This window comes from Mixophyes fleayi, chromosome 7, assembly GCF_038048845.1.
Source record: "Mixophyes fleayi isolate aMixFle1 chromosome 7, aMixFle1.hap1, whole genome shotgun sequence".
Taxonomy (NCBI): Eukaryota; Metazoa; Chordata; class Amphibia; order Anura; family Limnodynastidae; genus Mixophyes; species Mixophyes fleayi.
The window spans coordinates 60,953,369-60,974,965 of record NC_134408.1 but is presented as its reverse complement, the minus strand read 5'-3'; the positions used below and the strand labels follow the sequence as shown (position 1 = coordinate 60,974,965).

The following is a 21,597-nucleotide window of genomic DNA, read 5'->3' as shown; positions in this document are numbered from 1 at the left end:
TTTGGGCAACTGTGACTCTAGATGGTCAAACAAAGGTGATAGAAACATTTAAACCAGGGTCCATGTCTATGCTCATGCTATTGTTGCTTTTTGTAGTAGAAGAGGGGCATGAAGCTCTCACACAGTTCTTGATGAATGAAGTTATCAAACTGCAGCAGCAGTTAAAGACAAAAGAAGTGCAGAAATGTGAACTTGTGGCTAACTCAAGACTACTGGAAGATGAAAGGAAGCAATTAAAGCTTGTTAACTTAGAGCTAGTAACATTTCAAGACCGTTACAACAAAATGAAGGAAGAGCGAAACAACTGTAATGATGAGTTAATCAAAGTAAAGGACGATAACTATAACTTAGCCATGAGGTTTGCTCAACTCAGTGAGGAGAAGAACATGGCTGTCATGAGGAGTCGAGATTTGCAACTTGAGGTGAATATTAATTTTAAATTTATTTCTTATTATGAATCATAAAGAAAAGTATATATATTATCTTTATATAGATAAATATATATTGTACCAAAAATCACCCTTTAAGGTTGGGCCGCTACTTATGGGCCAGTGCTGTGTGCTTGCCCCCGGGCTAAAGCCTACCAGCCCTCCCCTGTTAGTGTCGTAGCTATAGTATATTAAATCTTTTTGGAGTACTTATTTGTCATTTCCATTTGGCATAATGCAGGAAAGAAGATTCACATTTTTTTATATAGCGATAAACGATAGAGGTGGGGGTGTTTGTATTTCATTACATATTTTATGAAAATGTGACATTTGCTGTACCTAAATGAGGCCTGAGACCCGATGTCTGATGCTAATTTAGAGGTCATTATGAATATATTGCAAGTGAGGGCAAATTAATCTAAATTATATCACAATAAATACATATAGGGGACTATAAATACTAATATAGATAAACATCAGCTAAAAAATACATTATTTTAAAAAAATTTATTTACCAGCTTCCATCAAATTGACCTATTTTTGGCGAAATCCCAAAGAAGAAAACAAAACTTGTAGCTGCCTGGGATATTATAATTTTGTGGTTACTATAACAAGCAGTTGTTCTTATTATATATACCTTAGTTAACATTTATCAAATCCATGCTGTTTGTTAAATGTTAAAACTATCTTCACAAAATGTCATATTGTTATACTCTATTGTTAATTGAATGCAGATTGATCGCCTTCAGCATCATTTGAATAAAGTAGAAGAGGAGTGTAAACTGGAAAGAAACCAATCCCTTAAACTAAAAAATGATATTGAGAATCGTCCAAAGAGGGAACAGGTGATGGAACTTGAGCGTGAAAATGAAATGCTGAAAACAAAAATACAAGAGTTTCAATCTATACTCCAGGTAATAATCCAGTTACCTTACATATTTTATTTAAAGGTCACTAAATGCAAACAAAGGTTGCAGTATGTAACATAACTACTGATAACCTTCAGAAATATACTTGTAGAGGTTTCAGGAAATTATCAGTATTGAAGGCATTTGAAAGTGTATTTTGTAATGCACAATAGATTTCCTGGGCCTGATTCATCAAGGAACGTGGACAGCGATTTTGTGCATACAATCAGCAAAATCACTCTGCGCATGCCCAGAACCGGACTATATGCCACAGAATGCAGCCACGTTCAATTCATCTTCGAGCACAAAGGACACTTAGTACAGCCTACAATTTGAGAGAGGGAACAGGGCGGGGAAGGGTGTTTGCCCGTAATCAATGTACAGTAAGGGTGTGCCAATCTCCTGCGCATACAGCAGCATCCGATTTAAGCTCTGGGCATCGCTCAGGTTCTTGTTTTTCAGCCGTATCTCTTGCTCCAGCTGCAGGTCTAGTGTAAGTGCCAATTACTAGTGATGACGGCTGTGTCATCATTTGTTTGCAATCAGGAGTATCTGTAAAAAGATTTTATGTACATTCATAACATACTAATGTATTTCATGGAAAATAAATAAACACTTAATTTTTTACCATTAGTATTATTAATAAGTAACAACAATTGAATAGTTTTTTGTGTGTATGTCCGTTCTTTTGCAGTTTTATATTCCACATATAGAATGTATACTGCAGTGTCTTGCCTAGTACAGTAGAGCAGACCTACATCCATATTCATCACCACACGTAACTTCACATCTGCTCCTTGTTTAATTTGGGTGTTTGTATATTGGTGTTGCGCTCTATATGTGTGCCTTGATGAATCAGGTCCGCTATCTGTAACTCTATTAAATTACACTACTGGAAGTCTTTTCTGAACCCTAAATTGTTTATACAGAGTCATTAGATGCTGAGAAGGTGTTCGACCGCATCTTCTGGTCGTTTATGGTTGGGGTGCTGGGAGCGATGGGTTTCTCTGGCAAATTTATGACTGCCATCTCAGCCTTGTACCGCTCCCCGTAGGCCACAGTCTCTGCAAATGGTCTGACCTCGGTCCCCTCTCCCCGCTCATTTTTGCCCTTATCATAGAGCCATTAGCAGCTAGAATCCGGGCTAACCAGCAGATACTAGGCTTCCCGGTGGGTAGTTCTTCTCATAAGATAGCATTATATGCGGATGACGTCCTGTTAACTATTGCTAACCCAAATCTTTCCGTTCCTCCTCTTGTAGACAAATTAAATCTCTACGGCCACTTCTCGGGATATAAAGTTAACACTGACAAGACAGAAGTCTTAGACTTTTATGTTTCCTCAGCAGACAAGGGGCTAAATGTATCAAGCTGAGAGTTTTCAGATGGGTTTGAAAAGTGGAGATGTTGCCTATAGCAACCAATCAGATTCTAGCTATCATTTTGTAGAATGTACTAAATAAATGATAGCTAGAATCTGATTGGTTTTTCAAACCCGCCGGAAAACTCTCAGCTTGATACATTTACCCCAAGGTGTCTTTAGAAAGTTTCTTCCCATTTAACTGGCGTCTTCAAAAACTCAAGTACCTTGGGGTATACTTGACTAAGCAACTTCACCAGCTTTTTCAGGCCAACTTCCCTCGCATCCTTGCTCAAATTAAGTCGGATCTTGTTTCGTGGTCGCAATTATACATCTCCTGGATAGGTCGTATTAATGCGGTCAAGATGAACATACTCCCTAGACTCCTCTACCTTTTTCAAACCCTCCCCATCCGGGTCCCCCCTACGTTTTCAAGTTTCTCCATTTCCATGTATCTAAATTCATCTGGGCGGGTAAGCGTCCCCGAGTCCGTTTCAAGCTTTTACAGAGAGCCCCGCGGGGAGGGGGACTGGGAATCCCTGATTTTCAATGCTATTACCTCTCCGCTCAGCTTGCTCAATGCGTTCTGTGGTGTAGTAACTCCCTCCAGGTTCTGGGTTGAGATCGAGGCTGAGAGTCTGGGTATGCTTTCCCTATCTACTCTCCTATGGCTCCCACGGGCTTGTCGACCAAAACGTGTCTCCCTTTATCCGGTCATTACACATTCCCTGGCGGTCTGGGACTCATGCTCTCAGAAATTTGGCCTCTCCCCCCATCCCTCTCCCCTAATTCCTTTGTTTAACTCCTCAGACTTCGCTCCAGGCCTTACTCCTAAAGCATTCTCCTCGTGGACCTCACAAGGGGTCCGTTTCTTAAACAATCTCACCTCTACGGCTATGTTCCCCTCGTTTTCTGACATCCAATCGCAAATAAATATTCCCACTAAATTATTCTACCAATTCCTCCAGCTCCGCCATTTTCACCATACTGCCAAAACTCGCCTTTCCTCCCGTCCCCTTACCACGTTTGAACATCTTTGTCTCCGTCACTCCTCCACGAAAGGCCTTATCTCAACATTATACTATGAACTCGCCCCACCTTCCTCAGACCTTAGAGTTTTGCATGAACTGGCCTGGGAACGTGACCTTGGTGAAGTTCTTTTGAGCGAGGAATGGTCGGAGATATATGAGAATGCTGCCTCCAGCTCAATCTGCGTTAAAATAAAAGAGAATGTCTATAAGGTACTGTACCGTTGGTACTACGTTCCCTCCCGGATTCATAAAATTCTTCCAGACTCTTCTGATCGCTGTTGGAGCGGGTGCTCCCATGAGGGTAACTTTATCCATATATGGTGGACTTGTCCCAAATTATCAAACTTTTGGGCCGAGATTAAACACCTGATCCAATCGATTCTCCAGGTAGCGATACCATTAGAGCCTAAATTTTTTCTCTTGCCCTTGGGAGCGCCAGCGGCGACTCAACACCAGAACAAGTTAGCTAGGCACATCCTGAGGGCAGCTACCTGCCAAATTGCAGCAGACTGGAGGCAGCAATCTCCACCTTCGCTTCAGGCCGTTATTAACAGAGTTTGGCAGGATCAGCGCCTGGAATACATGACCAGCATCATCAATAGGACATCAAGATCGTTCACTAAGGTATGGAGCCCATGGCTCTCATTTTTTCAGGCTACACCTACATATATCCGTCCTCTTTTCGAGAACCCCTTTCTTCCTTTCCTTTTCTGCTCTGTTCTAGTCTCTCTTCTCCTCTCTCCCTGCATTATGCCCTCCTCTTTCGCGGCATTTCGCTCTCTCCCTTACATCTTTTAATCATTTATATCATGTTTTATGTGATGTGTTTTTTTTTTCTTGCTGACACTGCATATCGGTTTTGTTTGTTATTTGACCTCCCAAAAATAAAAATTTTAAAAAAAAATTGTTTATACAGAGATCAAATATTTTTAACAGAGGTACAATGCCAAAAATATTAAATTCTGTCATGATTTGACAACATTTACATCTATAGTGTATTTGTTTATATGTCCTAAGTTCATTAGTGTTAAGGCAGGAAAATTATAAGTAACATAAAAGCTGCCCACTTAATGAAAAATAAACACTACCTAACATCATGTAACCATTTCTATACCTTATGAAAGCTTAAGATCTTTTCCATTGTATGATCAGTTGTGGTTGCAGGCTATTTTCCTTTGCTTATCTGACTGTACAGCTACCTTTTGTATTTAACCATCCAACTTCTGTATTCCACAGGCAGGACAATGCATGTAGTTGTTTTCTAATTTCATTTTATGAATAAGCTCAGTATTTTTTTAAATGCCCTTTGTGTATTTTTTTTTATTATAACTGTATGTATTAAATGGCATAATAGCTTTATGATTTTTATTTTATTTACTATTCAAAACAAGACTCTCCAAAAGGAGAAGTGACTTTTGTAAAATGTTATTTTGTTATGTCAATAACATTTTACAGAGTCATCCCTCTTTTGGAAAGACTATCTAGAACACTGTAACCAAGGAACAAATAAGTCTCCTTATCACTAGCCATTCTAGTAAGGCTATTTATATTCACTTAAATTGATGGCAAATATATTATTGTTTTATATTTATTTTGCATTGATGTGTTTTGCACATAAGGGTGCCACAGTGGCATTAGAAAAGTGCTGGGAAGTACTTTATGATCTTTCCAATACACCAGTATTCTGTGACATTTATAAGTTCATGTTCTCTTCCTAGCCACACTCATTCACCTTTGCTAAGCAGGTCAGGGAGAGGTTTTAGCCATTTAAAACTTGACACAAATAAAATATATACAGCTGCATTGCTTCAGTGTAATTGGTCCAGATTATTGCTATTGCTGGCATGTCGCATCCATCTGAAATAATTGATATGTAACACAGCATGTAAATTTGATTTGTTTTAGATGGTGGATATTCCAGCCCTTGCTTTTCTTGCTTTTTATACTGGAGTACATATTTACTTTTTTTTTAAAAAAAAAAAATTCACCTAATGACCTCTAAAACAATGTAGACTATTTCTAGAATCATATATTTTGTGTGAATGCGTGGCCCTTAATTATCTTTTTATACTCAAGAAAGTTATTTCAAATTGGGGCAGAATGTGTAAATGGATCTCCAGAGAGTTTCCATTCACATTATTATTATTATTATTATTATTATTATTACATTTTATTTATAGGGCACCACAAAGTGTCCGCAGCACCATACAGTAACAAACAGTAGGATAGTACAAGATACAACAGTACATTGCAATAAAAAAGTAACACTATAACTCAAGCAGCTCAAATCACAGCTAATAAGAAAGGGTGAGGGAAATTCAGCACAGCAGGAAACCTGTGCCGAAGAGAGTGGGCGCAAATAACAGGTTAAGAGCCACCAAAAGATGCAGAGAAAAGCAAAAGTGGAGTTAATGAGCAGAAGGCCCAAGAAGGAGCTGGGCAGAGTAGCTTGAGAGCATAGTTGAAAGTGATGAAAACTGGGGGAGAGAAGGCCCTGCTCAGAGGAACTTACAATCTAAGGATCATCACTGGTGTCTCAGAGTGAAGAGAGCATCTCGGTTCAGATAAATTCTCAATTTTATTTTTAAAAAGATAAATCAAACATAAATTTGTCAATGATTTGATCACTGCTAAATCTAAAGGCCATTACTCTCTTCTAATTCTCCTGGATCTCTCTGCTGCATTTGACATTGTTGAGCAATCTCTTCTCATACAAACACTACAATCCCTAGGTCATCACACAGTTAATAATTTTCCCACCCAACAACACTCAGAACTATTCTTTGTTCCACACATTGACTCTGTATATTGAAATAATTTTTAATACATCTAAAAAAAATAATTCAAGAATATGCACATATGTGACACAAGGCACTGCAAAAACTTGAATTCATCCTCTCATTATCTCTCACATTGACTTTTGCAATTTCCTCCTTGCTGGTCTTCCCTGACCCAAACTTTCACCACTACAATCTATTTTGCACAGAGCGGCTAGATTGATTTTCCTTGCAAGTCATTCTTCCTCAAACATCTTCTCACTTGCCATCTTTCCAACTAGACACCTTGGTTCAGCACAAGATCTGTGTCTCTCATTTCCTTTTATTACCTGCTCCCATTCCTGGTTACAGGACTTTTTTTTAGCTGCACCCACTTTGTGGAATTCCCCTCCCTCTAGTTTTCAAACCTTCAAGCTTTCTATGAAAACCCCCCTCTTCAGGCAAACTTATAGAATTCCTGAACCACCCTCTTAACCTCCTTAGGTTACCTTATTACCACACTTTACACAGTTAACACAAGACAACACCCCTTTGACCAACATTGCTATGTGACTGGATCATATAGATCACTAAACACTTTTTACCTTTGCTTTTTGGCTAGACCAATATGCAATATGTAACACTTAACCTCATGTTCAACTTCCATTGTCCCATAGATAGCAAGCTTGTGAGCAGGGCTTTCTTACCTCTCTGTCTGCATTACCCTATATTGTTTTTTGTACAGTGTTTGTTCCCAATTGTAAAGCGCTATGGAATTTGCTGGTGCTATACAAATAAATGTTGATGGTGATGATTGTCGTACACATGTTGATCCATTTTGGGTATTCTTTGGTGATGCACAGAGATGATAATGATACTGAAATCCAAAGGAGCTTTTTAGTTTTCCAAGAGAAGTGGTGTAGATTGAGAATAGCAGAGGACTTAGGACTGAGTCTTGTTGTACTCCAACTGATAATGGAAGTGGAGCAGAGGTGGATCCAGAGAAATTAACACTGAAAGAGCGATTAGATAGGTAGGATGAGAACCAGGATAGGACAGTGCCTTAAAGACCTAAGGATTGTAGCATTTGTATGAGGATAGAGTAGTCAACAGTGTCAAATGCAGCAGAGAGATCCAGGAGAATTAGAGGAGGGTAATGGCCTTAAGTTTTTGCTGTGATCAAATCATTGACAACCTTGGTCAGCACAGTCTCTGTGGAGTGTTGAGAGTGAAAGCCTTACTGAAAAGAATCCAGTAGGTTGTTTGCTGTAAGAAAGTGTGTGAGGCGAGTGTAGGCAATTCTCTCAAGAAGCTTGGAGGGGCATGGGAGCTGAGAGATGGGGCGGTAATTTGAGAGAGAGTTTGGGTCAGAATTTAGTTTTTTCAAAATAGGAGTAATCACTGCATGCTTGAATAGTGATGGAAAAATACCAGTAGAGAGAGATATTACAGATTTTACTTAGCGATGGAATGAGCACAGGAGACAGGGACCTACCAATTTGTGAGGATATGGGATCAAGGGGACAGGAGGTAGAGTAGGAAGATGAGGAGAGATTAGAAACTTCCTCTTCATTTGTGGGATCAATGAGAGTGTCAGAGGGTGCTACCAAGAAATTGAGCTGTTTGCTTGTCGTGGAAGATGATACCATTTCAAGTCTGATCTTATCAATTTTGTCCTTGAAATAAGAATCAAGATCCTGGGCACTGATGGTAGTCAGAGGGTTTGGGGTGGGAGGATTTAGAAGAGATTTAAATGTGTTAAAAGGCGTTTTGGGTTAAAAGCCTGAGCATAGATGAGAGATTGGAAGTATGTTTGTTTGTTTTGCAGTGTCCAGAGCATTTCGATAGGAGCAGTAGATAGCAGTATATGTGATAAAAACATTAGAGGTACAAGTTTTACGCCAGTGGCGTTATGCTTTACGAGAGAGTTTTTGTAGAGTTCGTGTTACTTAAGTGTGCCACGGTTGGCAACGAAGTCTACATGGACTATGAAGAGTCCATGGAGCCACTTGATTAAGGGCAGTTGCTAGGGTTTGGTGAAAATAAGGTACTGCCCTATCAGGGGAGAAGAATGTAGAAATTGGGGAGAGAAGGTGTTGGAGAAAGGTGGAAAACTGTTGAAAATCAATAGCATTAATATTCCTGCGGGTGTAAGGAGGCTTGGAAGAGTTTGACAGCTGGGAGGGTAAAGAACTGGGGGTGAGCGAGTATCTAATAAGAAGATGATCTGAGCGGGTGCAAAGGAGTGTTACGGAAATGAGAAACTCAGCATAGTCTAGAGAAAACAAGATTAAGAGAGTGACCATCCAGATAAGTTAAAGTTTAAAAAGGACATGATTATAATCTCTTGAAAAGCACATTAATAGAGATACAGATTATTGTTTTGACAACTAAGATATATTTTTGTTAAAGGTGCACACATGAGTATGTTGTAGTTTCTGAATCTGTTTATTGATTTTTGTATATCTATTCAGTAGTATTTAAATCTAGTTGTTTATTAGAAGTTGAGGGGGTACATAGTGGGGGGAACACATTAAACAATTCTGCTGTTAAAACATGTGCTGTGTTTTTAACGCAGTTCTGATGTGTCATTAATCAATGAAGTGCCATTTCCAAAATAAGTTATGTAAATAGTCCATTGCACTAAATTCACAAACTCCCAAAAATCACTTGAAGTAAAGCCAACACCCATGACTTCTTTAGTTAAATAACAGCCTAAAAAGCAGTTTATTAGAAGAAATCAGGAAAGGTTTAATTACCTTGCACTCCAAGTTTCCTAGTCCAGCTGAACAGAGCTGCTCCTGTTTCACAGCCATTCTAAGCAGTGCTGCCACCACAGCACCTCTCCTGCCTGACTCTTAGCTCTCTCGGCTGCCTTCACGCTGCAGCTGAATGTAGCAAGGCTGGAAATTTACTGGGTGCTTTGGCTGGACACACAATCAAGCTTCCCCCAGAGACTGCTTCTAAAGCTCCCTCCGATTTGACATATTCTCCCTCACTTCCCCACTCTCACAGATCATTAGACGAGGAGTCGGCAGCGGCACCCCCGCTGCCACTGACACCCGGAGAACATTCATATCACCCAGACTGTGAGTTGCTATCCGGGATCCCATACTGAGGATCTGTGTGCCATTATCACTTCATGAACTCCTCCGTGGGCGGAGAATAGGTGTGCGGAAGTGAGACAGAAGGGCACCTTGCTTCTCTGCTTTGCAATGATTCACTGAACTCCTGGTTCAAATGATGTGCGGCGGTGAGCTTATTTATGCCAGCGGCTGCCGCTAACATTAAAAGACATTATTACCTTGAGTCAGTGGCGCCCCCCTGAGCACGGTGCCCTAGGCAGCTGCCTAAGCTTGCCTAATGGAAGCGCCGGCCCTGTGTGGGGAGCCATGTGGGGTAAGTTGGTGGAAGTGTTGAATGGAGAGTAATAAGGCACAGGTGATGGAGTAGCTGAGTTATTTCCGAGTCATGAGAGAGGAGAGTGGTTCAAACTCAGTTTCATATCTTCATACTTGTGATAGCAGACAAAGTCTTAAGTAGACTTGAAATTACAATGATGAGATAGAGGACTGAAATAGCTGTAGCATGGGTAGGGAGTGGATGAGCAAGTAGTAGAGCAGGCTGATCAAACAGAAGGGATGTTGCTGGGAATATAAACTGACGGATAAAACAAACTTTATGAGCTGATTAGAAAATAAGATCAGAGTCCAAAGCGTAGCCAGGAGATGAAAACATCAGTAGTAGAATATGGAGTTTCAGGTGAATACTGAATGTTGTCCTCCTTTAGCTGTGGTAATAGGCAGAATGTTCTGCTCCTGTTTCCTCCAGTTTAAGTCCGGTATAACTCCGAATTATGCTATTTAAATTTTTTACACTTGTAACTATGAACTTAGAACTATAGACACTAGCTTTTGCAGCCATCACTGGCTTTGCAGCCATTCTACAATGAAAATATATGGTTAACAAACCATAGCAAACCAAACCATTATAAATAGAAATGCACTTTCTTAATACAGCTCTGGCACTGGTGCAAAATAAGGTAGAAGTGATTACCTGTTGATAAAAGAGAGGAAGCAGAGATTAGTCACTTATCATAGCCTGGTGTAGAGGTAACTGATAACTAATAAGAAGTCCGGTATAACTCCAAATTATGCTATTTAAATTTTTTACACTTGTAACTATAGTATAAGAATTATGCACACTAGTCATGCAGCCATCACTGATGGCGTAGCAACCTGCATTGTCAGATTGATTAAAGCTGATATCACATTGCATATCAGAGCAGTTATACTAAGCTGTGGGGACTTTACCTTCAAGCCATCCACCTTCAGGGAGAGTGTAGGGCCAAATTTACCTGGCTTCACACTGCTCTGAAAGGGAATGGAAAACAATCCTCCACGGTGAAGGGGAAGGTCATATTAGCTTAACCCCACACAACTGCAGGTGGAGCTAGGAAGAACCCTTTACCAAGGTGGGGGGGGGGATAATATACAATAACCCAGCCCCACAGACAGCACAGTTTGGTCTCTATGAACTAAAACTAGCCATTTAATGTCAATATTTAGTAATAGTTGTAATCTGGGACAAAGTTTATTGCTTTTAGCATGGGCTTGTCTTATTTTTAAAGTCATATTTAACATGATGTATTTCTCATGCAACTTTGCACTCTATCAGTTCAGTAGTTGTATTTGTAAAAGGGCAACGCATGTTGAGATCAATGGAAATCACTTTAAAATTCATTTCTAAAAAGCTTCTAGAGCGTGCATAAGTTTTCATGTATTTTACCCATTTTCCCAGCACATATTATGTGAAGAAACCCACTGTCATATTCTGTGTTTCAAAGCTAAGTGTGATTATTGTTATAAACACCAATTCAATATCATTTAACAAATAAGATTGAAAATATTTCTCTGCATATTTTTACATTAGTTCTGTTCTTTAAACACTTTAGGGTGGAGGTCGCAGTTTACCTGATCCAGACAAAGCCATAGTTGATATTCTTGAACATGATCGCAAGGAAGCACTGGAAGACCGCCATGAGTTGGTAAACAGAATATTTAATCTTCAAGAAGAGATACGCCAAGCTGAAGATTTAAGGGACAAGGTAAGAAAGATTCTGGACCTTTTTATTACCAAATTCATTGTGTGCTTACCAAGTGCCCATTACATCTTTTAATGTTTACCAAGTACTCCTTTTTTGCCCATAAATGTTTCCCATGTATGCCTTTTTTGCCTGTTAATATTTACTAGGGACCATTGGTTGAAGTGGGCCAGTGAGCTAGGCTTTGGCCCTCTAGTCTTAGTCAAATCAATTGAGTGTATGTAGGATTTTACCTTGCTCCCTTCCATGTGAAACACAATAGGTGGAAATATTTGAGAAGCATTTGTCATCATTTGTGCTACTATAGTGCTGTAGTCCTTCTTCTCCTCCTTCTCCTTCTACTTCTTCTTTTCCCTTCTTATATCTTCACCTTCTTCATCTCTCATATTAGTTTTGTTTTCCAATCACTGTACTCAAAGTATTCCTTCTGCAGACTTTCTTTATAGGTTCTATTATATTATATTGATATTATTGTCATGATCCAGAACTTGCCTAAGCCTGCGTGACTGGTATGTGACAGATACATCATTAGTAGAGACATATTGTGAGAGCATCCTGCCTATGTCAGTTCAAAGCAAAACATTTGTAGGAGTATTGTCAGATATCCTTACTTCCCTTAGACCTCTTCCCGCACCCCAGTCAAGATATACCCTGGCCATAGACACTGCAGGGTGTATTCTTCCCCCACCCTTCACTAAAATAGTTTCTCTCAGTATGATATCCTCTGACCCCACCAACTCCAAGCACACCGGCTAACATCAGCACCGGTGTCTGTTAACCCCACAATTACTGTATCACCTACAATGACGATTAGCAGGTTGTCATTCCAGTAGCCTGGGTTCAAGCCACACATAGGACATGTGAAAAACCTTCTTTCCGGAATGCATTTTCTGCAACCGGCTAGACTGGGAGTCATGATGTGAAGTCATATGCATTACGGTAAGTAGGTTTTTTCACAGGTCGGTGTAGTCTTCATTCAGAATCCTCATGTCGTTCTGTTCTGCGTCGGGGTAGTAAGTACCGTTAATAGGTACTACACCCGGATTAAGTACTGTGCACACTGATCTTGTGGCTGTCCATACTGTCGGCTAGTCTTTTCACATCCCCACTGAACAGTGTCCATCTTTCTCCAGCACAGGAAAATGGTCTGGATGTGGTCTGCTGATACCAGCCTCTCTGACTTCTGGCTGGTGTTTGAGCTTGGCAAGCGCCAACTGCTATCTCCTTTCTGCCTCTCCTTCTGCAGCTTCTCTTTCTGCTTGGCGTTCTGTTACCTCCATGGCAGTTATCATAAATAAAATGATGTCCCCTGACTCAGAGTTATCATAAACCAAATGATTACCTCTGTTTCAGCTACGTAGCATTCTATGAGCAAGCTAAGTCTGACATGTGAATTAGAACACAAAGACATGAATTTATGAAGTGTGATTTAGTATGGAAAAATAATTTGCAATGCCTACAATGAAAAACAATGAACAAAAATGACAATTATAGATGTTTTACAATAGTGTCTTGTAAAATAAAAAGGAGTAAACAGAAAAATGGTACACTCACAAATGACCAGACTTCTGCCTGCAGGGACAGCATAAATTCACTGAAACATTTCTCAATACAAAAATTGACTCTTAAAAGTTAGATTTATAGAACGTTTTAAACATGCTTCAGGAGCCCACAGCCCCCCTTCCACTGTGATGGGTCCCAGGTGCCAGGGTATGCCGGCACTTGAAAGTCCTAATGTACCATTATGCATAGGCAGACATGGGTATGTTATAGCTTATAGTACTACACACATTAGCATACACAACCACTAAAGATGATCAGAGAATTCTGGGATCAGTAGTGCACCTTCTAAAAATTATGTATTGGCATTTTATCTTTACCAATTAATCCACACCCACTGCACCAAGGGTGTGTGGCTAACCTTAGTGCTTTCAGCATGGGTTGGTTTGTCCTAAAGGGAAGGGGGGCATATTTTTTTCCAGCCCTATCCCGCTAGGAAATTTGACCCATGTTGACTGGACTAGGGCTGGTGCCACTATTATAGGATGACCTTATGCTGCGGGTTTCTGCAGTGGCACCAGGCTGGGCTGGCATAGCCCAGTGCTGGAATTGGCATTTTCAGGAGGACCCCATGGTTTTTGTACCCCCCGATTTTGCTGATACCAGCCAAGACTGGCAACACTAGAGCTGAATGCACTTTTGGTTGGGTGGCCTACTCACTCTCCCATTTATTTATTCATTTATTAATTTATTTATTTACAGGTAGGGCAAGATTTGTGCTGATGATGATCATTATCAGCACAGATCTTGCAACAAGAGGAAACAGCCACAGCAGATATACCTCTTAAGAGTATTACCTGCGCCAGCTACCACATCTACATAGTAAGTTGCATGTAACACCCTTACTGCACTCAAGTTACACAAGCCCACCCCTTCCCACTCCCAGAAACAGGATTTAAGGGCATCAAAATGACCTATGAAACTACTACAATCTGATGGTCAAGGGGAACAGTTTCATACTACTTTTGGGAAACTTCCTTCAATAGCAGTAAAAAGTGGGATGTCTGAAAAGAAAAAAAATGTATCTGGAATGTTAGAACTACATCTTGTTCAATAAAATTACTGTCAGCCACTGAATCCAGAAAAGCAACACAGCTAAAGGACAAGTCTGGGTAAGAGATAAAAACAGGAAGGGTCAGGTTGATTGACTATTGATTAGAGAGCTGTTAACATTGATCAGGATAGTCTCCGCAGCCCTTCCTAGGCTTTTGAATTTCTCCGTTTGAGGGAGCATAGACTCATAAAGTGGCCATTTGTGTCACAGTACATACATAGATCCAAGGATCATCTACTAGTATGTTTTTCTTCATAGAGATGGCTTTCATTCACTTGTATTGGTTCCTCAAATAGAAGAAGAAGTTTGGGTCCAAACAAGAAGGCCAAAGTTTTCGGATACAGTCTCCTTCCACAGAGTACTCAAAAAGAGGTCTGCAACTTATCTTTGATTTTGTCCAAGAGACCTTAGCAGTGCGTGTCTACAGCTACTTTGTCATGGTAGCAAATAAAAGAAACTCTGTTACCTTACTCCGGCAGATGGATTCTGATGGCTGAAAGCAGGCTTGATCAGAGAGGAGTCCCTGATAAAGCTGGCTGGGAAGTGATCCAAGAATCTGCTGAGAAGGTGGTTCCAGGAGAGTAGATTCTAATATAGCAGAAGGTCAGTCAGGAGACTTTCAAGGGGTTAAACTGTAGCAAGTCCAATTATTCAGAGTCAGGTCATTACATAGTATAGCAAGTCAGTTAGCAAGGCTCCAAGGGGCTAAACAGTAGCTGGTCCATGAAGTCCAAATGCAAGGTCAAAACACAGAACTAAGTATCTGATACAGTGGCTGGATATTAATTACCTAACAATGTCTGCATGACATAGGATCCCTTTCATAGTACCTGTAGGTGCTTCTTGATGACCTCAGCATAAAACTTTCAGAATGAAATATGAATGGAAAGTTCTGCACATGCTCAGAACTGCTGTCAATCTTTGCTAATCAATGTAGGAAGCGCAACTTCCAACAGAGGAGAGCCTGGGCAAGCCAGGCGAATGCTGAAGATCTGTAGCAGTAGGCAAGCCGCGGGAAGAGGTAAGGAGCAGCATGTCCGCTCTGGGAATGGACATGCCATTATTGTAATCCCCATTGGCATGTCACACTTGTTTTATTCCACCCAAGTTCCAAAACCAGCATGTAAAAAGGATGTCGTGATAAACTACTGTCATGGAACCTGACCAAAAATGTAACAAGATAACAGAAGCAGATTGGGATCGAACGTGGTCATAAATAACTTTGGAGAGAACTGTAATGAAGCTAAAAGTGTTGGGTAAAATTGTGTTAATTCTATAACAAAAGAGTGAGGCCTGTGTAAGCGATTCATCAGAAAAGGAGAGATGATGTAGGACACCTTGACTCTACTGGAGATAAAGTTTCAAGTCTATAATTAGATTTGTATGGCACACTTATGAAAGCCTCTGAAGGCTTGAGGCTCCCCAGTGTAATGAGGTGGTGAAAATAGGTAGTATAGACAAAAAGGAAGAAAAAGGGTATTCTGATACTGGAGGAATTATTATTATTATCAGTACAAAGACTATAGTACAATCTACTTATTATCCAATTTTTATAATAAAACAAATTTTATTATTATTACAACTTATTAAAATTTTATTTATGTAGTGTGGTAATGATTTTGCTGCAAAATCTAAAATAAAATTGGAATAAGTTGGAATAAAAATATTTGTTTTATTGTACCAATTGGATAATAAATAGATTGTACTATAGACTTTTTACTAGTATTAATAATAATAATAATAATAATAATAATAATAGTGCCTCCTGTATCAGAACTCCCATTTTCTTTCTTTTTGTCTATGATTCTGTGTGTTGTTCTGGGAGTGCACTTCTATAATCGAATGTGAGGAAGTAATTCCAGTAGCAAGTAAAGATACTTCAATTCAATCTGGAGTGGATATCTTTGTTTACTTTAAAATAGGTGGTGCAAGTTGCTGAATTTTGTGGCACTATAAAAATAAACAGTTATTAATATTATTTCAACATCTGGTAACTGTACATTGCAGCCCTTACTGCATCTGAGTTACACTAAAACTATGTTCTCAAACCTGCATGTGGCTCTTGTTAAACTGCCAATGAGGACTGAAGACAATAGCAACTGAACTTGGTACACTTAACCCTTGTGCCCTTTAAATGTAAATTCTGAGAAAATGCACCTACATTACCCAATAGGTAAGCATGGTAAATGTATTAAGATAAGGATTTTTATGTTAGGGAATTTTTACCAAACTTAACTCATTTTACACCGATATTGACTTGGTATATTAATTGATCAATTGTTCCCATAGATTTGCATAACATATGCATAATTTTAACTTGTTATTCTGAACCTTTCTTTGTTTTATAGTACTTGGAAGAGAAAGAAGACTTGGAATTAAAGTGTTGTACTCTGGCAAAGGACTGTGAGATGTACAAACATCGGATGAATACAGTTATGGTACAGTTAGAGGAAGTAGAAAAGGAACGAGATCAGGTATTAATCTAACAACTTTCTAAAAAAACAAAAAAACAAAACAAAGATAAAGAAATTTAGTCTGTAAAATATGTTTCAGCATGTTTTGAAAACATAGTAATTGGACAAGGTACAGTATGACATGGTATAAAGCAATGGTGACGTATGCTAACTCTATCACATATTATTATACTGTATACAATAATGATACACACTTTACTTCCATTTTGTGGACTGAACCAAGATATAAGTTGAAGCAGATGCACTCCATCTTTTGGGCAACGTAATGCAGTAAAGCTCTCTCTCTGTAAAACATAGTTTATGGTTTATTTTTTTTTATACAATGATATATATGTAATTACTGTTAAAATTATTTTATTTTCAAGAGTTGCTTGACTTAATAATTGTGGGCTAATGAACTAATTAAAACACAAAATATTATGTTTTCTGATCAAGATAAAGCAGGAAGTTATAATGAGTGATGTAATGATACAATAACCTCGAATTGGCATATAAGATAGAACCTTCACACCTTTAAACATGAGAGCACTCTTGATATATATCAGAATTGTCCAGTGACAAAGCATCTAAAAGACAGAAGAAAGTGTCTTAGGGATTTGTAATAAAACATTTAAATAATTTCACTCCTTGTGATTTACAATGCTGGGTTAACATTAAATTTCTAAGCGAGTCCATAAAACTCCCTGAGTAAAGAAAGTATATAAACGGAGTGTGCAGGTTGGTCTGTCATCACACACATCACACCTCAAGTCCCGAGGTATCCTCCTCCAGTACTTTTGAGTCTCCAACTTAGTCCGGTTCATTACATATTTCTTTTGTGATTCCCTCCCAGCTGATAATCCATCAGAATCATCTGCATATGTTGAATGTTTTGGCAAACAAAAGTTTTCTGTGACAAATTTTCTTGGGAACAATGAGTCTATATTGTTGGGAGCCACTACCTTGTTCTCTAGAACAGCTTTTATCTAATCTTCTTAGCACACTTACTCTTCGGAGCTTTGTTGGCCTAGTTTCAAATTTCTTGTTCACCTGTTTTGTCTGCCCCAGCTGCACAGACAGGTTCTCAACAACTTATGCATGTTTCTGTTTGAGTTCCTGGTCTGGGCTTCATATATTTGGACTTTCTCATCCTTAGAGCAAGCAAAGTCCTTCTTCTCAAGCATTTGCTTGGTAGGTCTTTTTTTTATCATTAACAGTTTTTATTAAATGTTATAAGGTAAGGGGAAAAGGGTACAGAAGAAAGAAAAGGGAGAGGCGAGGTACATAGACAAAACAATGAACACCAAGAAACATAAACTAAATCACAGATAAGTAAGGCCATTGGAACATAGAGATCGAACTGAGGCAGGCCTGATAATGTTTGTATCAACAAGGCACTAAAGGTAAGGTGGGTCGGTCAGGGACGGAGGAGTAATTTGCTACTGGGGGGCGTAAGAACCTAGAGCCTTCTCCATCAGTGGTGAACTCATTCAAAGGCATCCATTTAACAATGCGGCAGGATGGTGCCATCAAATACGAGGCATCGAACATCTCCATGCCATAACTGAAAATAATTTTAGCTACAATTTTGTGGATAGTGGGAGGAGAGGGGTGCTTGCAGAGTTGTGCTATTGCCGCTCTAGCGACTACCATAATATGAGCCCAAACATGCCGGTAATGGTTGGGCAGTTGGTCTGGGTAGAGGTGAAAAAGGACAGTAAGCATAGGCGGGGTTAAGGATATTGACGTGACCTTCCTAGTGAGCTCTAGAAACCTCTGACCAGACCGGATGAATGACAGGGCACTTGCAGAACACATGCATAATGTCTCCTACAGCCCCACAGTTATGGCAGCAGAGCTTGGAATGGGCAAACCAGATCTTCTGAAGGAGAGATGGAGTAAGATAGGTCCTCTACAAAAGTTTGAGCAGCATTTTTACATGGTTCACACACTTAGGGCTAGATTTACTAAGCTGCGGGTTTGAAAAAGTGGGGATGTTGCCTATAGCAACCAATCAGATTCTAGCTGTCATTTTGTAGAATGTACTAAATAAATGACAGCTAGAATCTGATTGGTTGCTATAGGCAACATCCCCACTTTTTCAAACCTGCAGCTTAGTAAATCTAGCCCTTAGACACTGTTGAGAAATTACTATAAATATTTTCCCATTTGAGATGAGGAGAGAGTAGTGTTTAGGTCTGACTCCCATTTACATTAAGAAGTGTGTTTGGGGATGTCAGAGATGCAAGATAGGTGTGGATTTGGTGGGTCTTTTTAATCTGGCATTAAGCACAAATTTCTCCTTTAGGGAGCAATTGGAAGGCATGGATTTTCTTCATCTCTTTATCAAAAGCCTCTGCTTCTCAATCATGTTCTTCTGCATGTTTAACACAAATAATTGTTTCTTCTCTTTTAAGGGTCTTTGTCTGAAACATGAAGACACTGAGGACCGCTTCTTGTCCTTTTTACACCCTTAACAGTTTCTCTTTCAAAATTTTCATCTCACTATCTGTATTTTACCCACTCTCATTTTTCCTCAAAGTATTCTTGGAGAGTCTCATTTGAGCTTACAACAATTATTCATAATCTCTATGCACTGTATGCTGATGATCTTTATCTAAGTCACACTATACAAGTATCACCTGTAAGTTTTCAATTAGAGTCTTTCTTTTAACATCAAAGTTTGAAGGGCCACGTTCTTATATGCACTTTATGTTTTTTTCTGATGTTCCTTTTATACATTCTCTTGATGTCCATATATCTTGCTGAGCTATTACAAGTTAAAATTAAAACAACAATTGCTCTCTTCACTGCAATCAAAGTACTTTTTAGCTCACCTTTCAGAGCAGTCTCTTTCAAAATGTCACATTCCTTAAGACACTTAGCCATAATGCCTGTGTCCTTACAAGCAGTGCTAGGCTCTTGTTGACTTTGCAGAACACTCTTATTAATTTCATACTCTGTTTCTTCCAGACACTCATTTAAAGTTTTTTTTTTATTTTCTCATCTTGTCCATAAGCTATTTTTAAGGCTTAGATTTTAGATTGCTCACTGTAACTTGTCAATGGTTTTTGCTGCATTTGTTTTCCTCTTTAACAAACATTTGCTTTGAGCCATACATTTTTTTTTCAAGCATTTATTTTTCCTCTAAATGAAACAAAATTATCTCTGACAGACCTTAATTCATTTGATCAAACTCTTAAATAGTGACATCAGCAAACAGCTTTGCTGATCCATTAGGCAAGGTACTACAATAACTAGCATGTGTCACAGTAATTTATTTTTGCAAAAAATCTTTTACTTTGCACAAATTCGGCACACCACCCGACTCTTGAGTATGTAGATTTACACACATTTGAGACATCTGCAAAATTATATATATATATTTTTTTTTTTTCATAACCCCTTCTTTGTCGGCTGTGATGGAACACGTCTGCATCACAGTAATACAGCCAGGGCCATCTTTTCCATTGGGCACGATGGGCAGCTGCCCGGGGGCCCCACGGGCAAGGGGGCCCCATAGGCACAGCTCTTAATGAGAATGAATAATCCTGCAAAAGAAAAAAATCCTGAAAAAAAAACCTACAAGGATAACTGAGCAAGTACATCTATCTATCTCTATCTCTATATATCTATATCTGTATCTGTATACATCTATATATCTATATCTATATCTAGGGGCCCCGGTGCACTGCTTTGCCCGGGGGCCCATAATGTTGTTAAGATGGCCCTGAATACAGCCCAGTTCTCACAAATCCTTTACAGATTTTTACTTTCACTACTTTTAAAATATTTGTTTTCTTTGTGACAAAACAGAAAAAAAACGGCAACTGAACAATTCACAGATACATTGGATCTTTTTGGTTCAATTACCAAGCTTATAGTTGTAATTTTCGCATAACAATCTGCTCCAGATTGTGTCAGGGAATTAACTGAAAGGCAGCAGTGTTTTGGTCAGTACCTTGTGATTTAGTGCACCAAATGGTGTCAAACCAAGAAACTTGGAGGTTAAACAGAAATGTGCTTAATGATCGTTGGCTTTGCAGCATAACACTTTCCTAATAAAATCAATAAACACATGGCCCCCATTCAGAGCACTACCTAACTGCTTGTCCCCTCTGTGATCAGTGGGCAGTTAAGCCGCTTACCACTCTTTCCTAGCCTGTAACCAATGTGACTGGTGCTTTTTGCCTTTTATAACAGGCATATCGTTCTCGTGATGAAGCTCAGACACAGTGCTCTCAATGCCTGATAGACAAAGACAAGTACAGAAAGCAGATTCGAGAGCTGGAGGAGAAGAATGATGAACTTAGAATCGAGATGGTTAGAAAGGAAGCGAGAATTGTGAATCTGGAGTGTAAACTGAGAAGAATGTCAAAGGATGGTATCTTTTTGGACCAGGTGCATTTCTCTTATAAAGAAATATAAGTTACAAGTAGACTTTGTAAATTACCGACACAATCTAATTATTTGTTTTTTTTTTATAAAGGATAAAAAATACAGAACCTCAAAAATGAATTGTGTAATGTATGTACCACTATGCATATAATATGTAAAATAACTATTTCCCAGCATGAATGCAGGTTTTAAGGATTATGTCCTCCTAAAACAAAACTTATGTAAGGGCATTACTACACATGACTTACCACAGTCCCTACTAAATATGTCAGTTCCAACCTAAGATAAATAGTCTTAGGGGTGGATCTATCATGTAGCTAAATGAAGTTCTAATTCTATACCTTCATGACTAAACCAATTTTAAAATGTATTGATGTTTGTAATCATTCAAATATAAATAGAATGCTATTTTATTTAGATTTTCAAATGAAAAAAATAGTACAGTAGTATAATTTACATTCATTGATTTTAACCATGGATATGGAAAAGTATCAGGCACATTACTGAAGTTACAGACTACCCCAGCCTGGTCCTCACAATGGGGTT

At 39.0% G+C, this 21,597-nt stretch overlaps 1 protein-coding gene across 2 annotated transcripts in view; it reads left to right on the top strand.

The window, feature by feature from the left end:
* CARD11 (caspase recruitment domain family member 11) overlaps positions 1-21,597 on the top strand; it is a 119,525-nt gene that overhangs the window by 40,488 nt on the left and 57,440 nt on the right. Inside the window, exons 4-8 of one of the 2 annotated variants that reach the window (XM_075179899.1) lie at positions 100-422; positions 1,163-1,342; positions 11,437-11,589; positions 16,549-16,674; positions 20,857-21,054. In XM_075179899.1, the coding sequence (XP_075036000.1) occupies positions 100-422; positions 1,163-1,342; positions 11,437-11,589; positions 16,549-16,674; positions 20,857-21,054 (980 nt within the window). Of the gene's footprint in view, positions 1-96; positions 423-1,162; positions 1,343-11,436; positions 11,590-16,548; positions 16,675-20,856; positions 21,055-21,597 lie in introns of both variants that reach the window. The other variant, XM_075179898.1, reaches the window with a different exon arrangement.